The 27,170-nt window shown below is 41.0% G+C and overlaps 3 protein-coding genes across 4 annotated transcripts; 1 reads left to right on the top strand and 2 right to left on the bottom strand.

Moving 5' to 3' along the window:
- Positions 1-293: 293 nt before the first annotated feature.
- Positions 294-15,234, bottom strand: nup188 (nucleoporin 188). Of its 2 annotated transcripts, none has more exons than XM_005456191.4 (43): positions 15,080-15,233; positions 13,637-13,691; positions 13,415-13,488; positions 13,254-13,338; positions 13,092-13,172; positions 12,889-12,933; positions 12,712-12,804; positions 12,471-12,590; positions 12,146-12,357; positions 11,797-11,911; positions 11,414-11,614; positions 10,778-10,858; positions 10,596-10,688; positions 10,383-10,502; positions 10,168-10,294; positions 9,909-10,067; positions 8,762-8,888; positions 8,569-8,656; positions 8,362-8,438; positions 8,157-8,271; positions 7,951-8,071; positions 7,804-7,870; positions 7,038-7,163; positions 6,658-6,898; positions 6,363-6,569; positions 6,111-6,280; positions 5,923-5,992; positions 5,764-5,831; positions 5,444-5,639; positions 4,853-4,930; positions 4,672-4,757; positions 4,435-4,580; positions 4,171-4,349; positions 3,841-4,041; positions 3,641-3,733; positions 3,380-3,532; positions 2,687-2,824; positions 2,511-2,585; positions 2,209-2,424; positions 1,987-2,118; positions 1,806-1,879; positions 1,048-1,177; positions 294-754 (listed from the first exon to the last, which is right to left on the bottom strand). In XM_005456191.4, exons 1-43 carry the CDS (start codon positions 15,103-15,105, stop codon positions 575-577), a joined length of 5,241 nt encoding a protein of 1,746 aa, XP_005456248.1. In that variant the 5' UTR covers positions 15,106-15,233; the 3' UTR covers positions 294-574. The 2 variants fall into 2 exon arrangements, with proteins under 2 accessions (XP_005456248.1, XP_025765008.1); XM_025909223.1 differs by having other exon boundaries at positions 575-754; positions 11,803-11,911; positions 15,080-15,234.
- A 357-nt stretch (positions 15,235-15,591) lies between these two features.
- On the top strand, positions 15,592-21,254 carry dolk (dolichol kinase). Its single transcript, XM_005456190.3, has 2 exons — positions 15,592-15,745; positions 16,391-21,254. Exon 2 carries the CDS (start codon positions 16,521-16,523, stop codon positions 18,090-18,092), a length of 1,572 nt encoding a protein of 523 aa, XP_005456247.1. The 5' UTR covers positions 15,592-15,745; positions 16,391-16,520; the 3' UTR covers positions 18,093-21,254.
- A 292-nt stretch (positions 21,255-21,546) lies between these two features.
- phyhd1 (phytanoyl-CoA dioxygenase domain containing 1) lies at positions 21,547-26,886 on the bottom strand. Its single transcript, XM_003451456.5, has 11 exons — positions 26,732-26,886; positions 25,667-25,825; positions 25,327-25,402; positions 25,190-25,237; positions 25,050-25,105; positions 24,903-24,965; positions 24,787-24,808; positions 23,384-23,512; positions 23,122-23,238; positions 22,284-22,410; positions 21,547-21,923 (listed from the first exon to the last, which is right to left on the bottom strand). The coding sequence occupies exons 1-11, from the start codon at positions 26,762-26,764 to the stop codon at positions 21,878-21,880; spliced, it is 876 nt and encodes a 291-aa protein (XP_003451504.1). The 5' UTR covers positions 26,765-26,886; the 3' UTR covers positions 21,547-21,877.
- Positions 26,887-27,170: the final 284 nt, after the last annotated feature.

Below are 27,170 nucleotides of genomic sequence, written 5' to 3'. Positions count from 1 at the left end.
TGTTTGTTTTTTTTAAAGTAGAAATCACAAGGACCACATCAAAACCCGTACACTGAGAAGCACAAAAAAAAATGTCAAAGATCACGACTTCAAAGACATGAGAATGAGAAAAGTGTTGAACCGCTTTACAGAATAGGTTCTTCTATTACACTTAGACTAAAAAAATCAAGTGATAAAAGGTCGAATTTTTTTAAGTAGCACTTGAAATGTGTCTGGTCCTTCCAGGTTGTCAAAGTGACCTATAAAACTAGGTCACTAAGTGGGACCACAGTCGCTGATGTTTTATTGTTTATTCATAGCACCACGATCCCCAGAGACTCATTCTTCATAATGATGAAGACATCCGGCAGTTTCTTGTGTTGACTTTTTAAACGTTTTCGTTGTGGTCATGTGATAGATTTGGCAAAATTCTGTATTTCACATTACCAAAAGTAGTTTGGCTCCGAGTTTTAGACAACGTCCTCTGTGCAGCTAGAACAAGTACGAACTAATGGCTGCTGCAGAACGACTATTTGTTCAGGGGGAAGAAAAAAAAAACAAACTGCCTGTGTTATGGATTTCTGGATATCCACACCTATCTCTGCACAAGTCTGACGAAGGCCTGAACAAGCTGGATGAGCGGCTCCTGACCCTCATGGCTCGCCTTGGAGCCCGGCGTAGGTGGTTTAGACTGGGTGGAGGGGAGGATGGCACTGGCAGGAGATGATGGCGAGCCCCTCCGGAAATGGCGGGAGAGGCTTGAGAGAAGAGTGCTCTGAAAGAGAAACACAGTCAAATGCATCATGCTAAGACATGGAGTAAGCATCCTTTATAATACAAGGCTGCTATTTTATGTCTGACAGATGAGATGAGGCATCCTGTTTTAATACTCTACAAAGTGCAGTTTAATGCCAGCTTCCTGATTACACTAGCAATAACTTAATAGAATTCATACATTTTCTTGAACCCAGATACACAGAAAAACAAACTTGTTGTTGGTTCGTGTGTTTGATAGCAAAAAAAACCATGTTTGAACAGCTTTGGGTTAGAAGAGATGTGCCGTCTCACCAGTTCTGAGCTGAGCTCTTGCTTGAGCCTCTGTTTGTCTCGAGGGAGGATGGAAGGATCTTTGAGGCACCGAACAGCCTGAGAGATCAACACGTAGAAACAGTTCTCCATGGTGAACATCAGGAGTGACCTGGAGGGGAGACACCAGTTAATCATTTCAATATTTGTATTTGACGGTAAAACAAGCAGTATCTTGGACAAGACGCAATTGGCTTATCGTAGCAACCTGTAAGGAGAAACAGTTGCTGGCCATCTTATGCAACATGAGAGATAAATAATGTGTCTGGAGAGGTGTCAAACATAAGGCCTGGAGGCCAAACACTTGGCCCACTGAGCAGCTTTGGAAAATGTCAAGAAGAAATAACCCACATACACATATTTCAGTTTAACCTCAAAGCGTCGTGCTGACAGATGTCTTTTATTTACTTCATCAGATTTTTTTCTTCTTTTTTTTTTTTTTTATTAAATCATGTAGAAAGACTGAGATGTGCTGTTAAAATCACATTTCATTTTCCAATATAAAGATCAAAAATTAAATGTGCATCTAAACATCTTTACACTGACAGAGGGGGAAGTTTCATTGGTCTGGCCTGGTTAAGATGCTAAACTAACAAGCGGCTGCACATTACTTCTTAGTTGCCACATACCAGAGTGTTTCATTTTCTCATTAACTCAAAGCAAAACCCACAGTTTCATTTTCCTACAGTCTGTTTCCTTAAAAGTGTTTAATATCTAGTGTTACACGCCACATCTCTCACTTCAGTGCTTGGATCTCCTCTGATGAAGCTAGTGTTGCTATGCTCAGGGAAACCGGCTCCTTCTTCTTCTCCATCTATTAACAAACAGCAGGAAAAGTGAATGCAATAAGCTGTAATGACTTGATTATTACACCTTATTGCTGTAATAATCAAGAATATAATAAAGAATATAAACACCTACCTCGCTCAACATGCTCAGGCTGACATTGATGGTGGCCAGCAGGGTCCCAAATGAAGGAGCCACGTCGGGGTCAAAAGCCGGAGTTGTGAAGCTAAGCACGAAGAGCGTGCTGTACTCGGCCAGGTCCATAGACTGATACAAACACAGAGACAGTCAGCATCTCATAAACTCCTGTTTTTAAAGATCAGCAGAAATGTCACCATGCAGCAGGAACAAACAGACCTGGTCCAGGAGTATCTGGCAGCAGTCTGGGGTGAAGTGCTGCAGAGTTGCCAGGGTTTTGCTGAGGATCTTTAGAAGACTGCACTGCACAGCTAGCAGTGCCTTCTGCTCCGCCTCCTCCCTTTCCCCTCCACCTGCTGCTTCTTTAGTCGATGTTTGAGTGGGCCGCTGTGTCCTGGGTAAGGGACCAGGGGGCAAAGCCTCACCGTTTTTAGCCTAAAAAGAACAGAAAACAATCTGCCATTTATCTGAATGTATAAATAACAATCTACAAATTTATATTAAAGAAGAAAGTTTCCTACCTGAAGGTAGTGATGAAGCATCTTTTTGCTGTGGAGCAGATGGGTGCAGGTCTGGCACAGATAACAAAGGTTTACCTGCAGAGAAAGATGGAAACAGAAACACTAAATTAACAAAAGCTGAACAACAATTGCAGCTGTGCTCTCCTCATTGATGTGGTGATTTCCTTTTGACTTGCCTGAACATCTCTGAGCAGTTTGGGGAGGTGAAACTGCCACTCCTTACAGAAGCTCGAGAGCTGCAGCAGAAAACCAACTGTGTGATCGGCCTCATCCAGGCAGGCCAGGCTCTGCACGGTCCTCACTGCATTCAGACACTGAGCGGGAGAGAAAGTGACGACTTTATTTAAAAGTTGCCAACAAAAGGAAGACTGCACGCAGTAGCTAGATACAACATAACAGGAATACAGTTCTGTCCCAAGGGTCAGGAAGCTCAGTGTACTCAACAGTTGTGCATAAGCTGCACAAATAACTGTTTATTTTTGGAACTGAAGGAGCACTTGGGCCTGAAGACTCACCAGGCACTGCACCGGGTGGTCAGGTGCTGTGCTCATAAAAGACTGTCCATAAAAGGACAGCAACAACACTCAGGTAGGCTGTAGTGTTTAAAGGATGCTTGGCTAGTACTAAGGAGCCCAGCGATACTTTTGTCTCACATCTTTAGAATTCCTGATTTAAAACTAAATACTTTACTCCAAGACAGACAAAACAGGCAGGCTGAACATGACATCTTTGGATTTAAGAAATTCGATGGGTGTCTTTCTAGTTTTACACCCACAGACACATTTAAGAGGCAGCCCTAAAAGAAGACAAGCATGCTGACATGTTTTTGTCTTTTCCCTTGTTAACACACTAAGTTACTGCAGTCACACCTGTAGTATACGTTCCTGATGCACTCCGACAAAATCCAGGGCCTCGTTGATGAAGTTGTAGCGCAGCGTCTTAAGCAGACTCTCCATCAGAGACATGCAGAGGCGGTACACCCCGGGCCAGCAGGCCAAGTCCTGGGACTTCCGGGAGAAGCTCTGCTCAGAGGCATGTACACACCATGTTAACTTGACCTGAATGCACCATGTCCTCCATCATCAATCAATGCTTTTATGTGCAAGGTGGGGAAAAAAAAATTATTTCACCTGTGATGTGCCATTTGGTGAGACCTCATACACACTCAAAAGAGGCAGGCAGATGGTCTGAGTGACTCCCGCTCCTGCCACAGCTGCTGCCCCCTGATGGAAAACGGACAACATCCTCAACGTCTGCTCAAATCCTTCTGATTTAAAAGCATAAAACTGGGTTTAAAGTACTAAAGCGTAAAAGGTGTGTTTGTGTTTACCTGGGGAGTACGGGCCAGTGTGAGCAGCAGGTGAAGTGCAGCCTCAGTAAAGTACAGGTTGCGTTTCATGCGAAGGCTCAGTTCAACAGCACTGAGCACTGAGGGGAGGAGGGGGACCTTCCTCATCACTGAGACCCAGTGCTCACCATCCTCATCAGTGCGGCACAGCTCCTTCGCCAAGTGGAGAGCCAAAACACACACCTGATTTAAAGGGAAGGGGGGGGGGAAAGTATGTTTATACAGTACATGTTGGGACAATTGATCTAAAATAGATCAGAAAACTAAATAAACTTGAACCTTCATCAACAACAACAACCTCGCCACACTTACCCCGTCTCTCTGGTCCTTCTGTGGGCCCCGAGGAGAGTCCGTCTCCATGCTGTCCTCGTCCTCCGCCGTGTCTCCCAACTGGCTCGTGTGTCGCATGTTGTCAATAAGCCCCAAGGCCTCATCTTTCACCGTCTCACATACAGACAGCAATAACTGGGGCAGCTGGGAAATATCTCCACCTAGATGGCAAAAAACACACACCAAGTCACTACAGCTCCGACACTTTCTTCAAACACAGACAAACATCAGACGTGTGCTTCTTACCGTCCAGTCCCTGAATCTGCAGCACAGAAATGAGTGCGGAGAAGATTTTGGCTTTGGTCCTCTCCATCAGCTGCTGGTCAGCCTGCAGGACACTCTCCAGGATAAGGGAGAGGGGAGACAGGATGTCTGGAGCTGAAGCTACCACACTGGAGATAAAAATTTAGAGCAGATAAAGGATTTAGAAGACAGCCAGCGTGCAGTGCTGGGCCTTCACTTGTCAAAGGCATGAGTACACACCTTCTCCACTGTTTAAGGAGGATGAGAAGTAGAGTGGCCATCATGGATCCAAGTCGAAGACAAGGCGCAGACGTGGGTGTTGTCAACTGAAAGAGAGACCAAGAGTTTGAAAGTAAAACAGTGAAAAGAAGAAATAAAAAGCCACAGATTAGAGAAAATATTTCATACTACGGTAACTTACAGCAGCTTTAGTCCCATCTAGGACATCCATGAAAAGGGTCAGCTTAGTTGACTCCTCAGTTAAGTGCATCACATCAGACTGAAAAAATAAAATACAATCAAACATCGTTTTCATCTGAGCTTGTTCTAGAAAATACAGACTGGATTATCAAGAGGCAGTTAAAGTCTCAAATTCTGGGAAATGCACAAATTCTTTTTTTCTACAAGAGGCGCATGAGAAGATCAGTACTGCTCAACTCTCATTAAATATGACTAAAAAGCAAAAAAGCGCAGCTAAAAGCCTGTTAGCTTAACTTGGAGTAAGGACTGTATGCAGAGGAGAAATAGTAATAATAATACATTTTTTTTAATCCTTACACATCATCAAATTTTCACTTCATGATTAACACTGTCAAAAATCTATGGTGATAATATTATCATAGTATAATAGCTACAGAAAAATTGTACACATAATATCATTATTTACAGGAATTAAAGTTAAAATGCAAGTAAATTAAGGTATATAGATATTATTACTTACAGTACATCATGACATCAACGTTTCACTTTTAAACTTAACTTTAGGGCCATCATTGTGTGTACTTGAACGTACGTGGTTAGTGGAAAGAATCAGCAACATCCGCCAGGCGGAGATCAACATCTGGGCCTCTGTGAAGTAGCAGATGCCTTCTTCCTCCATCTCTGCCACATGGCACACCAGTGACTTGACATACTGTGACCAGTACTCATACCGTCGTGCGTTGGAGAACTTCTGAAGCCCGTCCTTCAAGGACTGTTCCAAAGAGCCGCTACAATAACACAAATATTCATCAACATTAAATACGTATAATCTAAGACATCATTGTAAATAAAGGGATGTGTATACAAATACAAAGAAATGTCATTCTTATTTAATATGGACTCTGAAATCACCTGACAACATAGTAGATCTCCAGGCCGATGATTTTCATGACAAAAGCACAGGTCTCCAGAACGCAAGGCTGGGGACAAGTTACAATTCCATCATTTCACACGTTTACTGACTTTTAAGTACTCATGGAAACAGTGTAACAAAGCAGCACAGCAAGATACCTCTGTGGTGTCTGAAGGTGGGGTGAGGGTTCCAAAAAGAGGCGTTGTCAAATTCTCCCAAAACCTCTCTCTTTGGTTAACAAAAAAAAAAAAAGAGGAAACAAAACACCATACAGCATGTTAATCATGTGGTTTTTCACCTTCACATGTTTTTCCAACTCAAAGTGAGACTGAGAACATTTACTTACTTTGTACGTAAGACAGAGATGGCACTATCCCTGCGATCCTGCCAGAGGGCCAGGAGGAAGGCCAGGGCTGCTCGGTGGAGCAGCGGGGGGCACCAGTACTTGCCCTGCTGTTTGGAGTCGATCAGGTCCAACACGACATGAAGACAGCTCCACTCGCCCAGCAGGAACTCCTACAAGTTTAAAACAAGGATGTCTTTAATGAAGCTGCAGCAGTGGGAAAGTAAAACCAAAGTTACTTCCTGCACTTTATACCTTTGATCCTTCGTTTCCATCTTTGACTTCCAGGTTAAGAAAAAGCTCTATGAGGCCAGGCTGGGTTTCCACAGCGACGGTGAGAAACTCAAGGATCATGACTTTGATCCTCATGTCTTCTGTTTTGCTCTGCAGCCGAGTGAGGAACGCATCGCGGATGGCTGCTGCGTCGCTCCCGAGACAAGCGTAGACCGACATGGGAGCCACCTAGCAACATGAGGTCAACACCAGTGTTTAGATATGTAACAAAAACACCAACCACATATTCACATATTGTTTATAATCGAAGTCTTACTGTGGCGAGCCTTTTGAGCAGCTGGATTGCAAGACGAGGGAGTGCTGGATCGTGTTTGTGGTAGATATATTTAGCTAGGACGACTATTAGATTATTGCCATGGCCACCATGCTGTGTCAGCGCCTGCTCCAGTGGGGACACGGTGTCCGAAGGCGGTTTCAAACGGATTACGTTGTTTGTGACAGAAAAGGCCAGTTTGACGGTCTGGATGAGAATCTGACCAGGACCCTCAGAGCCACAGCTGGACAGCACCAAGAAAAAAAATATAATACAACTAATGTCAGTTAAAAAAATAATAATAATAATAATGATAATAATAATGATGGAGAGCTAAGTGCTTACTATGAGGAAAGGTAGACTGAACACATCCAACTGCTCACCTGCTGGGTTGTGCAGCCAGGACCACATCTATGGTGTCAACTCCAACTCCCATTATATTGACAACTGCCTGTCCAGCTTCTGTATTTGCAAGGCTGTAGATACACAGTGACTGCAGGCTGGGAGCGCTGCATTAAGAAGGAAAGGAGTAAATAAACAACTACATGAGTAAAAAGGCAACTGTTAGTTAGTTGCAACCATTATTAATTAATCGACAATTAGTTTCATGATTGTTTGGGCAGGCACATAGCAGGTACAGTTACAGCCTGTAAACTGTAACTTTAATCCACACAGAAGTGCCAAAAGAGATCCACTTAACACTTCCTCCAAAAGCAAATCAATCCTCAGACTTCCATCGTAAAGTATTCAGATTTAGAGCAAACATAGACATTTTTCTAGAGATGCATATGTTTGTGTTTAAAAAAAGAAAAAGAAAAAGAAAAAAAAGAAGAAATTCTAGTATGTCAGCACAAATTAACAGCTGTTTATCTCCCTAAACAAGCTGGCTAGTGACTCCTATCATCTCATCCAAATATGGTCCACTTCTTGCTTGTAAATAGCAAGAAGGAAACAAAATATGTTTATTTTAACAAACTGCAAAGATTAATGCACATTTCACACCATTCCAGTATTAGAGAATCATCATATAAGCACCCTTGTTATATTTAAGGTTATTGTTCTTAAAAGCACCTTTGTAGGACCTGAATGTTTAGCATTGTGACATTAGAGAAAATGTGCAGGTGTCAGAGTTCAGACACTGGTCCTTACCTGCCCTGGTCCTCTCCCTCTGGGCTCAGATTGAGAATGGCATGGATGAGCTCCAAAATAAGACAACCTGCAGCAGCACAGAGAAGCCAGTTTGTATACAAGTTTAATTTGTCTCCAGACAAGAAGCAAAGGGGAAAGCGCCCTCACCTATCCTCTCTCTGACACCATAGGTGTTGTAACGCCACTTATGGTACGTGGGCAGCATCTCCTTCAACACCAGCAGCACACAGGGGATCAGACCTTTGTTCTGAGTGCTGCCAAGCTGACCCTAAAATAAAAATAAGTACACATGATGCACATTATAGTAGCAGGACAACATTTTGAAAGATTACATAACTTTTAAAAAATGTTACCTTAACCAGAGTTGTAATGAGACGAAGGAAGGCAATAGTCACGGCATATTCTCCCCTGGGCTGCTCAATCTGAACTAGCAGGTTGCCATAGTTACCTGCCTTCATCCCCTCAGCACTGAGGGAAAAAAAATTAAAAAGTTGAGTAAAAAGCTAATATATCCCAGGCATATTAAATAATACATGGCACTCTGTTTGGCCTCTTTACCTTATGCACTGGGCCATGCTTGTCAGAGGGTTGGAGGCAAAGGGGAGGAAGCCAGTGTGGTGCAGACTGGACCACACCTGAAGATTTTAAAAAATAAATAAATTTTAAAAAAAGATGATATGCACTGGGTGAAGAAAGTTCAAAAGCACCGACTTTAAATCCCTCATTTTACTTCATGTTCACACTGGGAGCACTGAGCACACCCACCTTCCCTGGCATCCTTGCAGCCAGCACAGAAAGGCAGTTTACACAGGAAGCAATCACATCCACTGGGGGGTTGATGATGGATGTTAACCTGAGAGAAAAGACAGATTATAATACCAGATTCATATCAAGATTATTTCTGGCAAAGCAAACAGCACAAAAAGTTTAATGTGTGTCACTCAAAAGTTTACTTTACCTCTGCAGCAACATGTAAATGCGTGAGGTGAGAGGCAGCAGGCAGTCAGACACTGTCCAGTCTGTGCTTATGATCTTATGGACTAGATCCAAGATGGGCTTCACGCGGGCACAGTGGGCTAAAACATCTGGTAAAAATATCAGTCAGTGATCAACAATCAGCTGATGAATGTGTGTTTCTTCATTAAATAATTCATTTTCAGTCGTTTGGCTACTCCAGTAACTGGTGACGTCAGCTACTGAATCATTGTGTAACTGAGTGGAAATCTTTATGTGTAACTGTTAGGATCTGTTTTTCTGTGATACTTGAACTTATTTTAAACCTGTTGTGCAGGCTTTACAATCACTGTCATACCACATGATCATATGGCCTTATGGATTTACAAGTCTTATCAAGTTGTTTTGCTTCCCAGAAACTCAAGCAGAACTGTATTTAATAGGTTTTAGCTGAGTATATAAGGTATATATTGTGAATGTTACAAGAAATGCAAATAACCATATTTCTTGTCATGTTTATCACACTGCTCTGACTCTTGTGATGATTGCACTTTGTCCCAGATTCAGGCTGAACTAAAGTCAAGTCTGAGACCAAACTGTGTTCTTGAGATTATAATAAGAAATTAGTTTATCTCCTTCAACTATCCTCTCAACAATGATAAAGCATGAGTATATTTGATATTGTTCTTCTTTCTTGTTAATAAAACCACATGGAAAATAAATAAATAATGAATTAAACACATCCATAGGTCACATTGTTGTTCTTTCGTAATAAATATGGACTCCCTCCCTCCATCCATCCTCTTCTCCTTATCCAATTTATCTGGTCAGAGAGCAGAAGCCTATACTAGTTGTAGAGCCAGAAGCAGGGTAAACTCTGCTTCTAGCTGTACAACAGGTCGTCAATTCATCACAGGGCTAAATACAGACTTTCTCTTAAAAGCATATCCCAAACGGGCAGAATTCTGCTGCCAAAAATGTTTGCTGTATTGCCCAGATCTTTAAGGAAAACGTTGTAACCAAAATAAAGAAAACAAATCCTACACGTCTGTGTATAAAAACAAAAAAATCCAATGCAAAGAATAACATTAAAGTACAGATTTATCCCTCAGATTTTTCTGCAATTATAAACAAAATGAACCGTTATGTACCTGCAGTCGAAACAACATGGAGCAGCATCTCCACCTCACATGTGAAGAGAGTCCAGGAGCTGTAGGAATACTCCCAGCGTACCACGTAGCCTTGCTCACCTGGACTCATCACCTGGCCCAGCACTCCCTGTGGCATCCACAGGTTAGTCTGGCCTGTGCCTAATGGTTGAGAACAGACATCCCAATTTATTCACACAAGAGAAAGACAGGGAAAACTTTCATCTATACTCAGATTTAACAGTAATAATAACACACTAACCGAGAGGATAGAGGAGTTTGGGAGCTTGCCTCCTCCACAGTGTCTCGTCGTCATTGGAGATGATGTCATTAGGCTTATGTTTGTAAACTTGAGTGTAGAAGGACATTTTATCCAAGAAGTTGTACACCTTTCACAAGGAAGTCAAAGTATATCAATAAATCATTTAGAGAAAGATATGTTGCAGGTGTGTATGTGTGTGCATGTGCACCATTTACCTTTTTAACAGTCGACTTGTTTGAAAGCAGTGCGGTTAAAAGCTGCAGCAGAGGTCCGATCTTATGAGGAAACATCCCCACTGCGCTGTCCAGGATCATTCCCAATCCCATGTTTGGCTTCTGGATTAAACATTTAATAAACAAGATACATCATCAACATTTATAATTCCATTTTATCTTTAATAAAGCTTCTCTTCTGTGTGTTCTTCCCACCAATTCCCAAAAGATTTCAGCCAGACTTGGAGCAGAAAGGACCTCACAGGCAGCATCAATAAGGTGGGAGCTCTGAGTCGCCACACCATCAGTCTGTAATATACATAATAAGAAAGCAAATTATCACCACATGTTATAAATAGGTCTGTGAGGATCCAGACATGTACAGTCAAGGTGCATACCTGTAGACTTTCTTCTTCAAAAGAGGTGATCACAAATGAGAGGAGACCATAAACGCACATTTTTGCTGTGCTTGCTGTACACTGAAGAAATGAAAAGTGAAAAAAATGATGGAATTTTAATGCAAAACAATAAGACAGTCACCACTCTTTGAGCAAATGTTGGTTGCTACTTACATTTCTATCTATAATTTGTAAAAGCGCAGCGGTACTTTACAGATTTTGAAGGAAATCATTATGAAACCTGAGGTCTGAAGTTTAGCACAGGTCTTGACAAGGAAACTGGTGCATGATGATCAGTATAATACATTAATATTGTAACAGGAAGTTTTCATTCTGGACACTTCATTATAGATTGGTTTAGATCTCGGTGATTTATTTAGATGCTGATGACAAACAGAAGCACCCTGAGCGTACTTAACCACTACTGCTCATGCTGCATGGCCTTTATTTAAAGCTTGGCTTATTATTTGTGAAAGAACAAAAATGTGTATCAGCAGGACATAATTTAAAGCTATTTCAGGTAACACAGTAAGCATTAGGGGTGACAGAGGCAGTTCTCCTTTAAATGAACATATGTTTTTTGCAACTTTGCTTCTTATAAATTTCTAAAGGTTCAATAAATCTGAAATATCTTACATTGTTCCCTGAGACTCCGAGACCTTTGAGCATGGTTGAAAGGTACTTGAAAACACCAAGCTGGAGGGCGGTGTTGCCTATCCTCCTGATCACAGGGCTGGTATCATCTGGTCTAAGCGTGTGTCTTAGCAGGACCCAGGCCAACAATACCGGTGCGTGATGAGGGATGTCACCAAATGTCAGCAGCAGCTGATCCATTTCCTAGAAGAGCCAGCAATTCTTATGAGGATTTAAACACATTCTCCTTATATGCTCTGCGTGAATTAACAGAAGCCTAGCCAATTTTAGCCCAATTTATTTAAGTGTTTCAGTTTGTAAAACAAGTCTGTAAACCAATATTAACATTAAGTCTATGAATGCAGCAGCCAAAAAACAAACTGAACCTTAACCACATCAGGAGCACTAGAGAACTGGTGCTGATCTGTACAATCTTCAAGAGCACACTTGTGCAGGAAGTCTATGTCCATTCCTTCAACCAGGATGAGCGCGCTCAGGTATCTGCCGAGCAGAGAGACAGACGGGACATCATAAACTACAGAAGGAATGAAATATCTGGAGTACATATCCAGTAAAAAATGCCTATTGAATTGAATATGAATCAACTGATGATTACTCTCTGTATAAGAAGACATGTCACTGTAATATTGAAAATACTGAAATGTCTTCATAATGTCTGTCAATTAAAAATATCTGGGAAAGAAATGAATCACACATAAACTTTGTGCCTCTTACCCAATCCGGTCGACCAGCGCATCCATGCTCTTATCTACCAGGTGTCTGTTAGTCTGCCGCAAACCGAAGCCTTGCTCTTTGAACATCTTGGTGAAGTTCAGAAGGTCAGATGGGTTCATCTCAAAGTAAGCATAATACAGAAAGATGATCTCGAGCAGCAAAGACTGTTCTCTCAGACACTGCAGGAACCATCTTGACACCTGCCTCTCCGTCTGAAAAAAATAATATTTACATTATTTTGCATCCTTAACAAGAAAATATCTCCCACAGCTACCTCACAATAGAAAGAATAATAAGCCAACGCAAACCAAATTTGTGTCATCACCATGAGGTTTCCGTGAGTTTCCCATGTTGGTGCCTCTGCCTTGAAGAGACTCTCAAACTGCAACTGGTATTTGCTCACCAGGTCCTTCTCCAGCTTATTTACACAGTTACTGTACTCAGCCTAAACAACATAACATAACTAAGGTTACATTGCTAAAGCAACAACAATCCCAAGCACAATTAGTTTTTTAAAAGCTGTGTTCCACAATTTAGTGAGTAATGCTAAGACTGGAGCTTCTCACCCTGTAGGGATGTCGCTCATCCTGAAAGTATGTGAGTAGGAGAAGGACACATCTGAGCAAACACATGCGTTCCTCATAGTAATAGTCTGCTATCTGCAAAAACAAACACAGAGGCTGTAATACTTACTGAACTCAACATGTGCTGAGTCAAGAAAAGCAGAAGATCCATGTACTGACCTTAAGCAGTAGTGCCTGGCTTTGCCGCTCATCCTTGAGTACAACCTACAACAAAAGATTAATTTAACATCTAAACATCTTTCACAACATCTTTTTACGGTCTTACAATTTTTGTTCCTGTAATGCAACGGCAAATCTCAGTTTCACTGAAAACTACAAGTTCAGACAGATTCCACAATGAAAATATCTGTCAGGACAGATACCTTTAATGAGTCACGGGTTCCTCTGTAGTCCTCCTGTAGGTAGCATTGCAAAAGCTGAACACTCTGCTGTTCATCAAGACTCTGTAACATGAAATCATCATTAAATACACACTACAAAATAAAGACTGGAAATCATTCTTGACTGATATTTTGAAGTCTCACCAATAATTTACTGATCCTTAGACCAAAGTCCTTCAGGGGCTGTGCAACATTTTTGTTCTCTTTTACTTTCTCAGCAGAGGATGAGCTGTAACAGGTGATGCTTGCAGTTACCTTTTTGGTTATTAACAGTACATTTGATGTGAAAATAACTGTAACTATACCTGGGCGGCTTGTAGTAACTAAGTCCTTGATGGAGTCTATCCCAGTGTCTGTCGAGCTCTGCCTCTATCTGAGCCTGTGACCAATAATAACAGACAGAAAAATCACTGTGATTGTTTTATTACCTTTAAAAATGAAAAAATTACAACTAGCTATTTTTTGGAGCAGTAAAGTGTCCAGCACACTTGTTATGCGCTGGACACTTTTCTGCAACAAGGACATACCGGCTCTCTCAACGCAGACCTCCCCAGCAATATGGTCCATAATTCCCTACAGCTCCTGGGAAACAAATTGGTTTATTTTAGAAAAGCAACGATTGGGATTAATGCATTAAAATTTTTTACAGTTTGCTACATTAGAACTGAGCCTATTAACTAAAGAGGGATGAAGGTGTGGGATTTAATAAGTGTGCACTTCTGTCCACCCTTTTTCAAATATGTAAACTAAATCAGCAAATGTGTAGCAATATTGTACCCTGTTTTATTTTATTTTCGTTCAATTTAAAAAAAATTACTTTGTATGAATTGGTTACATGTTTGAAAGAAACTGAACAAAGCAAAACAAACTTGCCCTGATGCCATCAAACAAAAGGACAGACCTACTTCCCAAAACTATAAACACTTCCCCCATTTTCATACATGACTCACTTTTTGTGGAAAGAAAAAAAAAAGGATAGGAAACTCAGTATGTCCATAGGGTCCAGAAAGATTTGCATAGAAGCATTAAAAATAACAATTATCTTTATATTTCCAATCATGTTAGTTTAGAGTGTGTGAAAATGGACAGACTAAAGCAATCTCTGTAATTCCTACACAGTTAATGCAACTTTTTTGGTAAACCTTATGCAAAATTAAAACTCAAAGTGTGCAGTTTGATGACATTTTAGTTATTTATTTTACATCTACTGTGGTTAGGTACAAAAAAACATAAAAATTCTGTCCATGTCAGCATACTTTTTGACCAGACTGGAGATGTTACCGGTACTTTAAAGCTCAATACATGTTTGCACACATAAAAATTTGTTGTGGTCCTCAATATGAGTCTGTTGTCTTGTTATTATGATATTCATGGATATGTTTTAAATACTCCTGTTCAATGATAGCCCTTCATCAGCGTTCCCTAAAACTAAATTAGTTTATTTGTACTTAAAGAGATGGATAGGCTTTTGCGATTTGTTGTCAAGTCAAACTCTGTTTAGTTTCTTTTGGAGGTCAAGTTTAAAGATTTTAAACCTAACTCAGCTGTTTTCCTGTCCGTATCAAAACAGCAGAGTTAGCTTCTCAATTAACACCAACTAAGCAAGCCCAGCGGTTACTGAATGTAACGGAGAGGCAATTTATCTCGCTGTAAGTACGGTGTCTGTAAATAAACCAGCGCCGTTAATACAATATCTAATGTAAACAGTTTGCAGTGGCGGTATGCTGTTGTTGACATGCGGCTGGCACACCGCGCTACTGAAAAGCCATTCAAATCTTTAGCGGCTAGTACTTGCTAAGCTAAGTGAGCGTGGTGCTAACTGCTCAAACGCAAAGAGTGAAATATACACATCACTGCTGGTCTGATTTAGTAAACAGAAACGCTGTGTAGAAACGATACCCACTGGTAAACGCTCCAAAAATAACTCAAACAACGCACACTTTAGCTAAAGTAAGTTGCTATGTGCCTACCTGACGCTCATCTCCGACTCCGCCATCTTCGCGTCTGCTCTGTGATTGGTTGTTGTGCTGGCTCGTCAGCGACGTCGAAAGCGCCTTCGTTACCGTCGGAGGCAACGGGTGGGAGCCTTGTTCTTCTTCGTGAAGCAGCGGGTGTCCTGAGTTCAACTTTAGCGCCATCCTCTGGAGTAAAATAAACACATCCCTATCGTCTCCATACCTTTTCGAAAATATTTATACCATATTTTGGCAAAACTTCTGTGTCTCCCCCTAACTTCATAATTCAGTATATCATGTATCAAAGACATCCTCTGGACTTACGGGTAATTATTATTATTAACAAATAATTATTCACGTATTACATGTATAAAGTAGCCTGAGAAGTCTGAATTTGAACAAAATAAATACATAAATATTTTTATGTATTTATTTAAAGTATGTGCTTTATGGTAATATAATTATTTCACAAATTTAAGGTTAAAAAGTAAATTTAAAACAACGCCTTTAAGAGATACTTTTTTTAGTGTACCACGTGACCCGGCTGTCAAAGATGGCCCCCTCCTACTGGGTGTGAGAGGACCGACAGCTGACAAAGGAAACAAATCTGTCCAGAAAGGACGGCAGCGATTCATAGCGATTCACTGCACACGTCCGCTCAAACAACGCTGCGCTTGTATGGTATGTACGCTTGTCTTTGTCAGCCTGTATTGTGCGTCAGTGCTGCCAGTAGTTACTGCTGTGTGGCGCTTTGCTAGCTCTGTACAGTGAGCTTGTTAGTCTGCCGTTAGCTTGATGCCGTCAGAGGTTAAAGCATCCTCGGCTGCCAGACAGACGCGTTCTTCGGTGTAGGGAGAATTATCTGGCCTCATTGGGCTGTATGAATGAATGAAATAAACTGGAGTTTTATTGTTTTGATTTTCTTTCCCTAATGTATCCTTCAGCTTTCATAACCATTTGTTAAGCATAGCCTCGCTGACCCAGAACTCACACTACACAGACAGCTCAAACTCCGACCCCCACAGGAACAAAAGGTTGCAGCTGATGTGGAAAGAACATGTGTTTCATGTGTGACCTTTTACTCGTGCTGTCTGAGCTGTGTGAATTTCTCACTGATGGGGTGAATGTTCAGTGTGGTCATAGTTCATGGCAGGAAGCAGATAAAGCATGACCAAGGTTCAGAGTTAGAATAAGCAAGAAAAGACTCAGAATTCAGTACAGTAGCATTTGAATCTGTAATTTGTACACATTATTATGTTTGTTGTGATCTGTATTTTTTTCTCTTAAATGCTAACTTTTTTCCCCTTTTTCTTCGGACATCCATAGCAAGGGAAAGTTACCTTCCAAATGATGAAGCCTGTAAGAGAGAGGAAGTGACAGAAGAAGGCCTTCATTGCTGCACACCATCTGTTCAGATCAACCCTCCTCCCTCTCTGTGAGCGCCCACCCTCCAGCCATGCAAATCAACCCGGTGCACGTGGAGTCCACTGTAGTTTTGGCAGTGGTACTATGTGTCCACATGGCGGTCTGGAACCAGCACTCCTGGTGCAGCATAGCCCTGGTGATCCAGGCTTTCTACGTGCAGCATAAATGGGACCGTCTGCTCAGGTCTGGGGGTGCTGTGTTCCAGTTTCGCCCCTCAGCGAACAGCGGCATTGTTCCGGCCTCTATGGTAATGCCTTTGTTGGGCCTGGCACTGAGAGAAAAGTGCTCTGCCTCAGGGAATGTCTACTTTGAGCGCTTCTCCATGGTGATCACCATCACAGGCATGATGCTAGCCCTTTTCCTCTCCCTGATTGCACTGGGCATCACAAGACCTGTTCCCACCAACACTTGTGTGATTGCAGGAATGGCCGGCAGCGCAATTCTCTACACCACAAAGCAGACCCTGACTGTGTCTGAGGTCATAGAGGTCTTGGAGGTGCTGCTGATCTTTGTCTATCTCAGCCTGATTGTGCTTTATCTGCTGCCGCGCTGCTTCACACCCGGAGAGGCACTCCTCATTGTCGGTGGGATCAGCTTCATCGTGAACCAACTCATCAAGCGCTCCCTGAACCTGGCGGAGGTCAAAGGTGACCCGGTGAACTATTTCCTCCCGGTGTTAGTGGTGGGCTCGTTGCTGCTGGGCGTTTTCTTCGCCCTGCTCTTTTGTTTCATGGAGTCTGAGAGCTGGGGGTCATCACTCTTCTTTCACATGATGACAGCCGTTCTGGGTCTGGGGATCTTGATGCCCTGGCTGTCCTTGTTCATCGGTCGCCACCCCCTCATGTGGTTGTTGGACTTCATCACGCTGAATGACAGGAGACTCTGCCTGCTGGCGTACTGGGTGTTTCTGTCTGTCGTGGCCAGTTGCGTTGTGGTACATCAGAACTATCAGCGCCAGTCGGGTTCCAAGAAGCACCAGGCGTCGACCATCGTCAGGAAGTATTTCCATCTGATTGTAGTGGCTACCTACATTCCAGGGTTGATCTACGACAGGCAGCTGCTCCACGTGGCATCTGTGGGTTGCCTGGCGGTTTTCTTGTTCTTGGAGTATGTGCGTTACTTTCGAATCAGGCCTGTCGGTCAGCTGCTCAGGCAGTTGCTCACTCTGTTCCTGGACGAGCGGGACTCTGGGCCTCTCATCCTCACCCACATTTACCTGCTGCTGGGGATGTCTTTGCCCATTTGGCTGTTTCCTGGACCCTGTGCCCCTAAGGGGATACTTCCAGGGGCGGGTGGCCTGGTGCCCTACGCAGGTGTGCTCGCGGTGGGAGTTGGAGACACTGTGGCCTCTGTGTTCGGCAGTACCATGGGGGAGATCCATTGGCCTGGCACCAAGAAAACCTTAGAGGGGACCGCGACATCTGTGTTCGCCCAGATCATCGCCGTGGCCATGTTTCTCATCTTTGACAGCAGCATCAATCTGAACACCACCTACTCATGGATTGTTGGCTCCATCACTCTGGTGGCCATGTTGGAAGCCTACACCTCCCAAATAGACAACCTGCTGCTCCCACTCTACCTCTTCATCCTCCTGTTACTTTGAATGGACCGATCATACAAACAAGCAGATCCACTGCCTGTTTCTCAGCCATTTCTGGTGGTGAACTTGGGACAAAAAAAGCTGTCTTTCGTAGTCTGTGGACATGATCACAAACTGTAGTTATTTTTGACTAGCACAAGGCGATCGAAAGCAGTCAAATTAACCGACCAGGGTATCGACAAACCTTTACATGCGACAGTGTTGGCATGACAGTCTGTTGTCTTTAGATCATTTTCAGTATCCTTTGCAATGACCAATGGAACATTTTAGATCAAGTCTGAACCTCGCGACAGAGGTGGCGTATGTTTTCTCTGCCACTGACACCAACAGCTCCTAAATTATGCAACAGGAGACTCAGTTTAGCAGAGTGTGGAGGAGAAAAAAAGTGTTTCTTAAATAGAAATCCTGGACACGTTTTTATAATCGGCAAGAAATACACAAATGTCCTGTCGTTTTTGTTTCATTAACAGATACATGCCTTGTATTGCCTTTCGAAGAACATAATTTAAAGTTATCTTATTGATATGTCTTTTAATCAACTTTCTCACGTCTAGGCTATTATTTTTGCCTCCCTGATGGCAATATGAAGAAGTTTCTTCTGAAAATACTTGCCTTAAGAAGTATATTTTCTATCACACACAACCTACCATAGTAGAAGCTGTACACGCTAGCATGGCAGCCCATTTCAACTCTTATTTAAAGGGCTGATTTATACTTATATATGGTAGAAACACACTATGCTCCTGCATGAGACTGATGTGATAATGCAGTACTGTAACGTGTATGCCGGTTATCCTACCGCATATATTTTTGTCAGATAAATCAACTTTGCTTAGCAGTTTGTGGTTTAATGGGACCCTGCACCCCTTCAATATCTACATTTCCTTGTAATACTGAGCCTTTAGTGTTTTGTTTTTTGGGGCTTTGTAGATATGCTTTTGGGCCACACCCATGCACACAGGCCTTTACGTTTTGGCAACTTTTACAGCAAGATTTACTTCTAAATTATTGTTTTATATGCTTTATAGCAATATACTCTAATTTTTATTGGGTTTGATCTCTTCATTTGTAGATAAGGAAATGGAGCTGGTTTCAGTTCATCTGTAAAAGTTCTGAAGTGTTTCTTTTTTGTTTGTTTGTTTGTTTTAATGTTGTGATAATGTTTATTAGCCTGATCCTGCTGGTGTGTTTCTTTTTCCAACATTCTTACATTTTGAAAGAAAAATTTAGTATTGCATGTTTCAGAACATCTGAGAACAAACAAAGCTTTTTTTGTTTTGGGGGGATTTTGGTTTGTTTGTTTGGTTTTTTGAGGATTGAGATGTAGGACCTTTGTGAGCGACTGTACTTTAACAACACAAAGATTATCCTTTTGCTTTTTCACTTTGATTTGTGACACTAACACAAGAAGTTTGAATGCTGCGCTTGATAATTACACGTACATAAAGCTTTGTCTTTTTCATTTTAAGTTAGGTCTTAAAATGAACATACTTGAAAGCAGAGATGCTCGCTGTTGTCTGTAAATGGAGGAATTCATTGTCTTATTTGGGCACAAATCATTTAAAAAGATCTTGCACAAGAATAAAGCTGTTGACAATGCTGATGAGGAAATGCTTAATAAAGGTGGGTGGAAATGTCAGTTGCACAGTGAAATCTCCATGGAGACTTGATCAAAAAAAATGTTTATTTAAATTTTTTTTTCAGCCACAATTTAAAACACTTTTCCAGCAAATTTATAATTAAGTTAGAAAAAATTATTAGTCTAAATGCTGGTTAGTAAGGAACCAGAGAATGGCCAAGCTTGCAATTTTTTTTTTCTTATAAAACTAGTTTAATTCTTCTGTTACCCTCTTTTTGTGATAACTTGACATAAGCAGACTGACTAAGCAGTTGCACAGACTGAATTTGTCAAACCAGCATTCCCCAATCTTTGAGCAACGCAAAAGCAGTACTGGCAGCATGTGAACACTGACAAACTGAACTACGGGTGGCAGAGCAGTATATTTTCCCAAGGACGATCAAATCAAAACTGCACACAAACGCAAAAATTTCAAACCCAGAATATCGGATGAAAGCAACACTGCTGCAACCAAATCAGCAGCGTGTGAGACTGTGATCGAAAAAGGGCTGTACAGTATGTAATTTAAAAAAAAATCCTATGAATGTGTGTGTGTGCTTTAAGTGTTTTGACTGAAAAAGTGCAATATCAATAAAGTCTATTTAAAGCCAGGAAGGAAAGCTGGTTAAATACGGAGTTAATAGACTTATTACAATGTTATTAAAACATGGTTTCAAGTGTTAACTTAATTATAATGCTGCATGTTGCAAAATCAGCCTGGTGTTGAGCTGTTTTCTTGTGGCATGCAAGAAAGTTTAGGTGTAGTCTTTCAACTGCAAACCTACAGAGAAGACAGCAGCTAATCCATGGCCTGGACTTCCTTTAAATATGATATGATATGGTTCATATACACGTGACAGATGAGCATGTTTCACTTTTGACATGACCAAGGAAAAAAATGCATCTCAAAGCCTCTTTCCCAGATGTACACTATTTCAAAGAAATGCTCAACTGGGTCTTCCTCCCCTCATCACTTCCCACAGGTCATGCCACATGGGATTCCCTCCCTGATCCTGGTTATTCTGAAGCCATCTTCCTGTTAAGAGGGAGTTTTTCCTACTCACTGTTGCCAAGTTCTCACTCATAGGGAGTCATCAGATTGCTGGGATTTTCTCTTCATTATTGTAGGGTCTTTACCCTAAAATATTATATTTTATATAAATATAAAACTGTGATTTAGTCCTACATAAACAGAATTGAATTGAATGGCAAAGCATAGCAAAACATTCAGTTTGAATGTGCCCCAAAACAACTATACTAGAAGTTTAAGATATTAACAAAAATGTTTTGCAGACAGGACAGGCTTTAGGACCGTCTATCCTGGGTTTGAATCCCCTAGCCGACCACTCTGTGGAGTTTGTATATTCTCCCTGTGCCTGTGTGGGTGATCTCCAGGTACGCCGGCTTCGTTCCACACTCTAAAAACATGCAAGTTAGGTTAACTGGTGACTCTAAATTGACCGTAGGTGTGAATAGACCACAATAGACTGTCAACCTGTCCAGGGTGTAGCCACCTCTCAGTAGCCCAGTGACTCCAAATTGTTCAAGTGGAGAGAAATGGGAGGATATACATCACCAGTCAAAAGTTTGGCCACAAAACATTTCAGGTGACGACCTCATGAAGCTCATTGACAGACTGCCAAGAGTGTGCAAAGCAGTAATCGAAGCAAAGGGTGGCTATGTTGAAGAATGTAAAATATAAAACATGTTTTGAGGTATTTCACATTTTTTTGTTTACTACATAATTCCATATGTGTTCATTCACAGTTTTAATGCCTTCAGTGAGAATCTACAATGTAAACAGTCATAAAAATAAAGACAAACCATTAAATGAGAAGGTGTGGCCAAACTTTTGACTGGTAGTATATCTTATTTTGCATGTCTATTTTTTCTATATCTTTGTTATCATGGGTCATGAATAACACTTGGCTACGATCGATACAGGAACAATAGGCTGAGCTCAGGAGTCAGCCTATTGTTTTCTTGTGTAATAAGATCCTTTAACTCTTATCAGAAGAATATTGCAAGCACAGCCATCCTTTGGGAAGTTAATGAAACAGTATTATCAGATTTTTTTTTAAGCCATAAGATATTGCAGCAATTTTCCTTGATAAAATTATCATAGATGCTGGTTATTCTTTGGGAGCAGCACCGGATGCCAAAGAATCCTTCAAGTGTAGAGAGGCGGGAAAGGGAGGTCTTCAGTGGGCTGTAACCTTACAGGACCAAAGAGATGGAAATAAGATGGACAGGTCAGACTTGGGAAATTTCTTTGGAGCATCTCATTTCATAAAGTTTGCATTAATGAGAGAACACTGATTTTCCAGACAAAACTAAATGCTGACATTTACAAACCTAGATATGTTGTATGAAAACACAGAACGGCTGCTCTAAACAAATCTGTGCTAATTTGAAGTTTATTTGGCGTGCGCTTCAACACAAAACTGACATTACACAAATTGATGAGGAGGAACATGTCTATTTGACCACATGTTAACTGAGACAATCACTTGCCAGAAATATGTAGTCAAATAAAAGAAACATCAAAAGGCTAGCCCACACTGATAACGTCTCACCAGTTGTCAGGGCTCCAGCGGGTCTGCTGGGCTTCCATGATGTGGAAGGTGTAGACGTGACGAGACTCTTCAGAGGTGTTTTCGGCACTTCGATGCACCACCTCCCCGTGGATCAGGATGACACCACCTGAACAAGGGATTGAGCAACAGCTGACCAACTTGAACAGCAGTGCTAACTCTACTACTTTATTCTAACAATCATATTTTTGTGTCAGCATTTCCTCAGACTTGAAGACCTGAAAACAATTTGCAGGTCGCAGCAGATGGCTGCTTCTCCTGGAGGTTTCTTCCTGTTATAAGGGAGTTTTTTCTTCCCGCTGTCGCCAGGTGCTTGCTCACAGGATGTTATCTGATTATTGGGGTTTTCTCTCTATTATAGTAGTTTACCTTACACTATAAAGCACATTGTTGTAACTTGGTTATATAAATAACATTTAATTGAACTGAACTTAGTTTACAAGGTAAAGAATATAAAGATTAATGTAATTCTTAGCATGTTTAAAGCAGCTAGCCATTTAGCTTAGCATAGCATAAAGACTCCAAATGTGAAAAAACTACACATCTAATATAAACTACCAGAACCTCCAGAGTTTGATAAGTCACATTTTTACACACAAAAACAAGTGTCAATATGGTGGTTGGTGTGTATTATTTTATCAAAGTGCAGAAAAAGAACAAAACTCATGGCATTCAATCTAAGGTGAACTGTCCTGAGCTCGACGGTCAAAAGTTTCTTTATAAGCAACAACATTTTTTTTACAATTTCAGTTTCAAAATGTCACAAAACTCAAAAATGTGTCCATCAATCACCAACTAAATTTAGATTCATGCTAATGACCTTTTTTCACTGGTGCGGCAACAAACTTCTCTTCATCATATGCCTGCTCTCTACCAATAAAGTCGGTCAGAGGAAAGGTGCCCTTTGGAGTACGCACCATACGTCTAGTGATACCGCCTGGGGCAGAAAGAGAAAATAAAATATTATTACATAAAATATTATTACATAAAATAAATAGACCTTAAAAATTATTTCAGAAATATGTGGCAGAGCAGTAGCTGGATAACATATACACTATATAGACATTCTGGTAGCTACTTACTTTTGTGTGATCCTGGGATAAACCACAGACAGCCATTGTTAATAGTAGCATCTTCCAGGGCAATCCACACCCCCATAACTCTGCCCAGGGGCTCCGTGTACAGAAATGTGGCGTCTTGGTGTGGGGTCACTAAGAAACACATGAGAATCTGCTATGGATATAATTTAAAATGATATAAATGTATACAGACAACCTCTTCTAAACTGAAGGTTTCATTATATTTCGTTTCCAAGGTGCCAGTCTTTCCTGTAATTTTTAAAGTGGACTTCAGTAATAGTTCTCCAGGCTTTTTGAGGGTCTTTTGATGTTTTTCTTTGGACATTTTCTGATTTGTCACTCATTTTCAGTCCAGTCTTTTACCTGATTTTAGATTTTTTTTTTCTTTGTCTTTTTGTTCAGCTAAGCTAAAACTGATCCATGAATTATTCAAGAATAAATAAGGCATCTAACTAAATGGATGAACTGTATTTACTTTGTTAATTGAAGCCTGTCACGAAAATAAATCTCTAATTTCCTTTCCATAAAACTGTATTTTGTCAGTGACACTGTAATTCCCAATCACCTATCAGCCAAAAACCTGGCATATCTCGCCTTTGTGTGCAGTGTGTCCCTAAAAAAATTGAAGAAACTGGACAGAAAGAAGGGACAGACCTAAAATCTGTGCGTATAACCATCTGTAAAACATGGTTGATGCTCTGTCATCGTTTAGAGCTAAATTTCAATTGGTGAAATTGTAAAGGCAGAAAAGTACGGTCGGATTTTGATCCACTATGCAACACCATCACCATGACAATGACCCCAAACGCACTGCCAATGCAGTAAAAGCATACCTGGGAACAACTAAACACACAATGTAACATTCATTGTGTTGGTCTACCGAAAAATAGGCCGTATTATACAGCATCTGAAAAACACAGAACTTTTTAAACTTAAAAAAGATTCCTACTGCAACTTAAATTCAACTTCATTACAAAACAAATATTGATGGGATTTAGAATAATGTCAACCTGTGTTTGGGTTAGTCGCTTTCATGCCTCACTTTCACTAGAATGAAATGTCATGGATGTAATTTGGCTCCCCGTTAACATAAACTACCATCAACAAAAGGCAAAAAGACGTAAGTTTCACAAAAGGTGGAAGTCATGACAGAACAGATTTCACCGGTATTCCTAATAATGTGGCCATGGAGTAAATATTCCATTATTTACCTGGTTTTTATGTAAGTTTTTTTTCCCACCTTTACTTTTGTGTTTTAATACCAAATTTGAGCATCTTTATTATGAGACAAAAATAACGATCAGAAGGGATTTTTTCCTTACATTTTTTATAAAGTGTTTAAAAAAATGATGGGATGGGAAATGTGTACTCAATACTGACAAAAATATTCAGCTGAATTTTCTTACCTTCCCCACCGATGCCTGGTTGCTGTCAAAGATGAAATTCTTATTTCAATCTTTATGTTTTAATAAGTCATTATGTAGCATTGTCTAACACTATAAGGCCATTTAAAACGCTTTACCTTAAATATGAACATACTCTGGAGAATCACAGGACTTACTAGGCCCAGCTTTTTAGCTATGCCCTAGGAGAATGACATTTCATTGGACAGTTAGTTATTCTGTGACTCAGTAAATCATTCTTTCACTCCGTCAGCCTGTTAGCTCACCTGGACTTTGGGCGAATGTGTAACCTTTTCGTACAAAGGCTCATAGGCATGCAGTGCTAAAAGAAAAAAAGACTAGCAGTTAGGAGATTTAAGGCAGCAGTTTATAGGCCACGTATTGTGGGAAAACCCTAAAAGCTCACCATGTCCAACTTTATTTAGCGACCGCTGCTTGGGCACAATAAACTCCCCTGCAAGGTGAGAAAAGCATCATCTCATTTTGGAGTTTCACAGCATGAGAAATGAAAGACAGTGTAGAAAGAATTTCACTGGAGCTCACCTTTGTCATCAAAAACCCCCTTCTCAAAAAAGAAGCGGATTTTATCTCCACTTGTGATGAAATAGTCAGCATTTCCCTGCAGGTCAGAGGGGACACTGACTACACTGTTGGCATAAGAGACTGCTAGCAGGGTCAAAGAGGTCGAGGCAAATAACTGTAAATGTGAAGCTAATTTGTAGAAAGAATACATGGATGTGATCACTAAGGAGGGAGCGCACTAAGTCAGATGCCTTACCTGCATCTGTAAGTGGTGATGTCATTGAAAGCATGTGAAAGAAACATTGTTCAAAGGAAAGCTGACAGTATTAAAGATCCTGTGCAGCGTTACGCATTGGGTCACCTGTTTTTTTAGCTGCTCATCATGGTAGGTGGAGAAGGTGGTGCGGCAGTGTTCGGGGACATCCATCCGCTCCACAATCTCTGCCATCCTCTGCCTCAGTTCATCGCACTCCTGGGAGGTCAGCAGCCCGTCCAGAACCACGTATCCATCCTCCTGGTACTGTCAAGATGAAGGAAATTCGATTCGAGCCGTTTACAGGACAGAAGGAGCAATAACTGAAGCACCGAGGCTCGTCCTAATGACCTTTCATGCCTGCTTTTCACACAAAGGTTTCTTTCACATTTCAAACTGAAGTCACACCCAGAGTTTAATTCACAGCCATGACGTGAAACACAATCTACACATTAAGACATTCCCAGTTTAAAATTGCATAATTACATTAAAAGAGATGCATAAAGTATGTGGGCTTTTTTTTTTAGTTCTTGGCTAATGAGTGTCTTCTGATACTGATTTCTTAACGATGACAGCTGCATAATAGTCCAACAAGAGGGAAAAAAACCATGTTTTAATAAATCCACTCTGTGGATCTCCAGCATTGTTCTGTTTTGCTTAGGATTTAATCCAATCGGAGAGAATGTGTTGAAAAATAGTTGCCATCGGACAGTTTAAGTATATATATTTTATAAATATTCTCTTATAATCTTGCAAACTACTGCAAGATTATAAGACTACAGCATGGCCTCGGTTAGTTCCTGCCTTTCTGTAGCTTACAAGAACAGAGTAAGTGTTGGAAAATGGGGAATTTGCTCCTAAAGGTACATATGGTGTTTTCCTAGCTGAAACAGGGGGCGTTTGCTGACGTCAGTAGACCACTTGTGGCTGCAGGGTGTTGTGCAATGAACTTGAAATGTGCATTTCATTTGAATACAGCGACAAAACACAATCTTATTACCATATATAATACGGAAGAGGCTGCTGATGCACAATCGACATTGCAAAAGTAAAACTGTTTTCTATTCGAAGCAAACAGTGATCAAATGGCTAATTATTTAACTGAGCATTGGTAATTTAACTATAAACTGCACTTCCATGTCATGTTCGTCGGTATGTGAAAGTAATCCTCACCCTCTGCACATCCTGATCTGTCATAAAATCCATGGCGTTCCGCTGGGAGAAATCCACTACACGGGACCGATGCGCCTGCGTATTTCCCCCTGGTTAAAGCACAGCCTGCTCGTATCCGACCACGTGACATGTCTACTTCAATTAAAGTGTTATCATACAGAGACCGTAATAGGATTTTTGGACCTTTAACTCTTACACTGCGCCGTAGTAACATGGAATGACCACTATGTGTCGCTCATGTTGCTGATGTAAACAAACAGATGTGAATCACAGCGCCGACTGGCGGCCCTTCGTGCAATATGCATTAAATAACAACACAACAATACAACAATTTAAAATAAACTTGCAATGCTTACAATAGAGTAGTCGCATTTAACACTATTGCTACTTATATTTAAATATATTTCCCAAACATTTTCTTTTGTACTTCATATGATTA

This window comes from Oreochromis niloticus, linkage group LG7 (genome assembly GCF_001858045.2).
Source record: "Oreochromis niloticus isolate F11D_XX linkage group LG7, O_niloticus_UMD_NMBU, whole genome shotgun sequence".
In the NCBI taxonomy this organism is placed as follows: domain Eukaryota; kingdom Metazoa; phylum Chordata; class Actinopteri; order Cichliformes; family Cichlidae; genus Oreochromis; species Oreochromis niloticus.
This window is presented reverse-complemented; position numbering and strand designations above follow the sequence as displayed.

What these genes read in the sequence shown, in the direction of transcription:
- dolk (XM_005456190.3), top strand. Translation starts at nt 16,521, where the DNA reads ATGCAAATCAACCCGGTGCACGTGGAGTCCACTGTAGTTTTGGCAGTG.
- nup188 (XM_005456191.4), bottom strand. Translation starts at nt 15,105, where the DNA reads ATGGCGGAGTCGGAGATGAGCGTCAG. An exon ending in AAACTCACGGAAACCTCATG is followed by an intron (nt 12,358 to 12,470) that starts GTGATGACACAA and finishes TATTTTTTTCAG; the next exon opens with ACGGAGAGGCAGGTGTCAAG. An exon ending in ATCTCTGTCTTACGTACAAA is followed by an intron (nt 5,993 to 6,110) that starts GTAAGTAAATGT and finishes TGTTAACCAAAG; the next exon opens with AGAGAGGTTTTGGGAGAATT.
- phyhd1 (XM_003451456.5), bottom strand. Translation starts at nt 26,764, where the DNA reads ATGGATTTTATGACAGATCAGGATGTGCAGAGG. An exon ending in CAGATCAGGATGTGCAGAGG is followed by an intron (nt 25,826 to 26,731) that starts GTGAGGATTACT and finishes TCATCTTGACAG; the next exon opens with TACCAGGAGGATGGATACGT. An exon ending in CACATTCGCCCAAAGTCCAG is followed by an intron (nt 24,966 to 25,049) that starts GTGAGCTAACAG and finishes TCATTCTCCTAG; the next exon opens with GGCATAGCTAAAAAGCTGGG.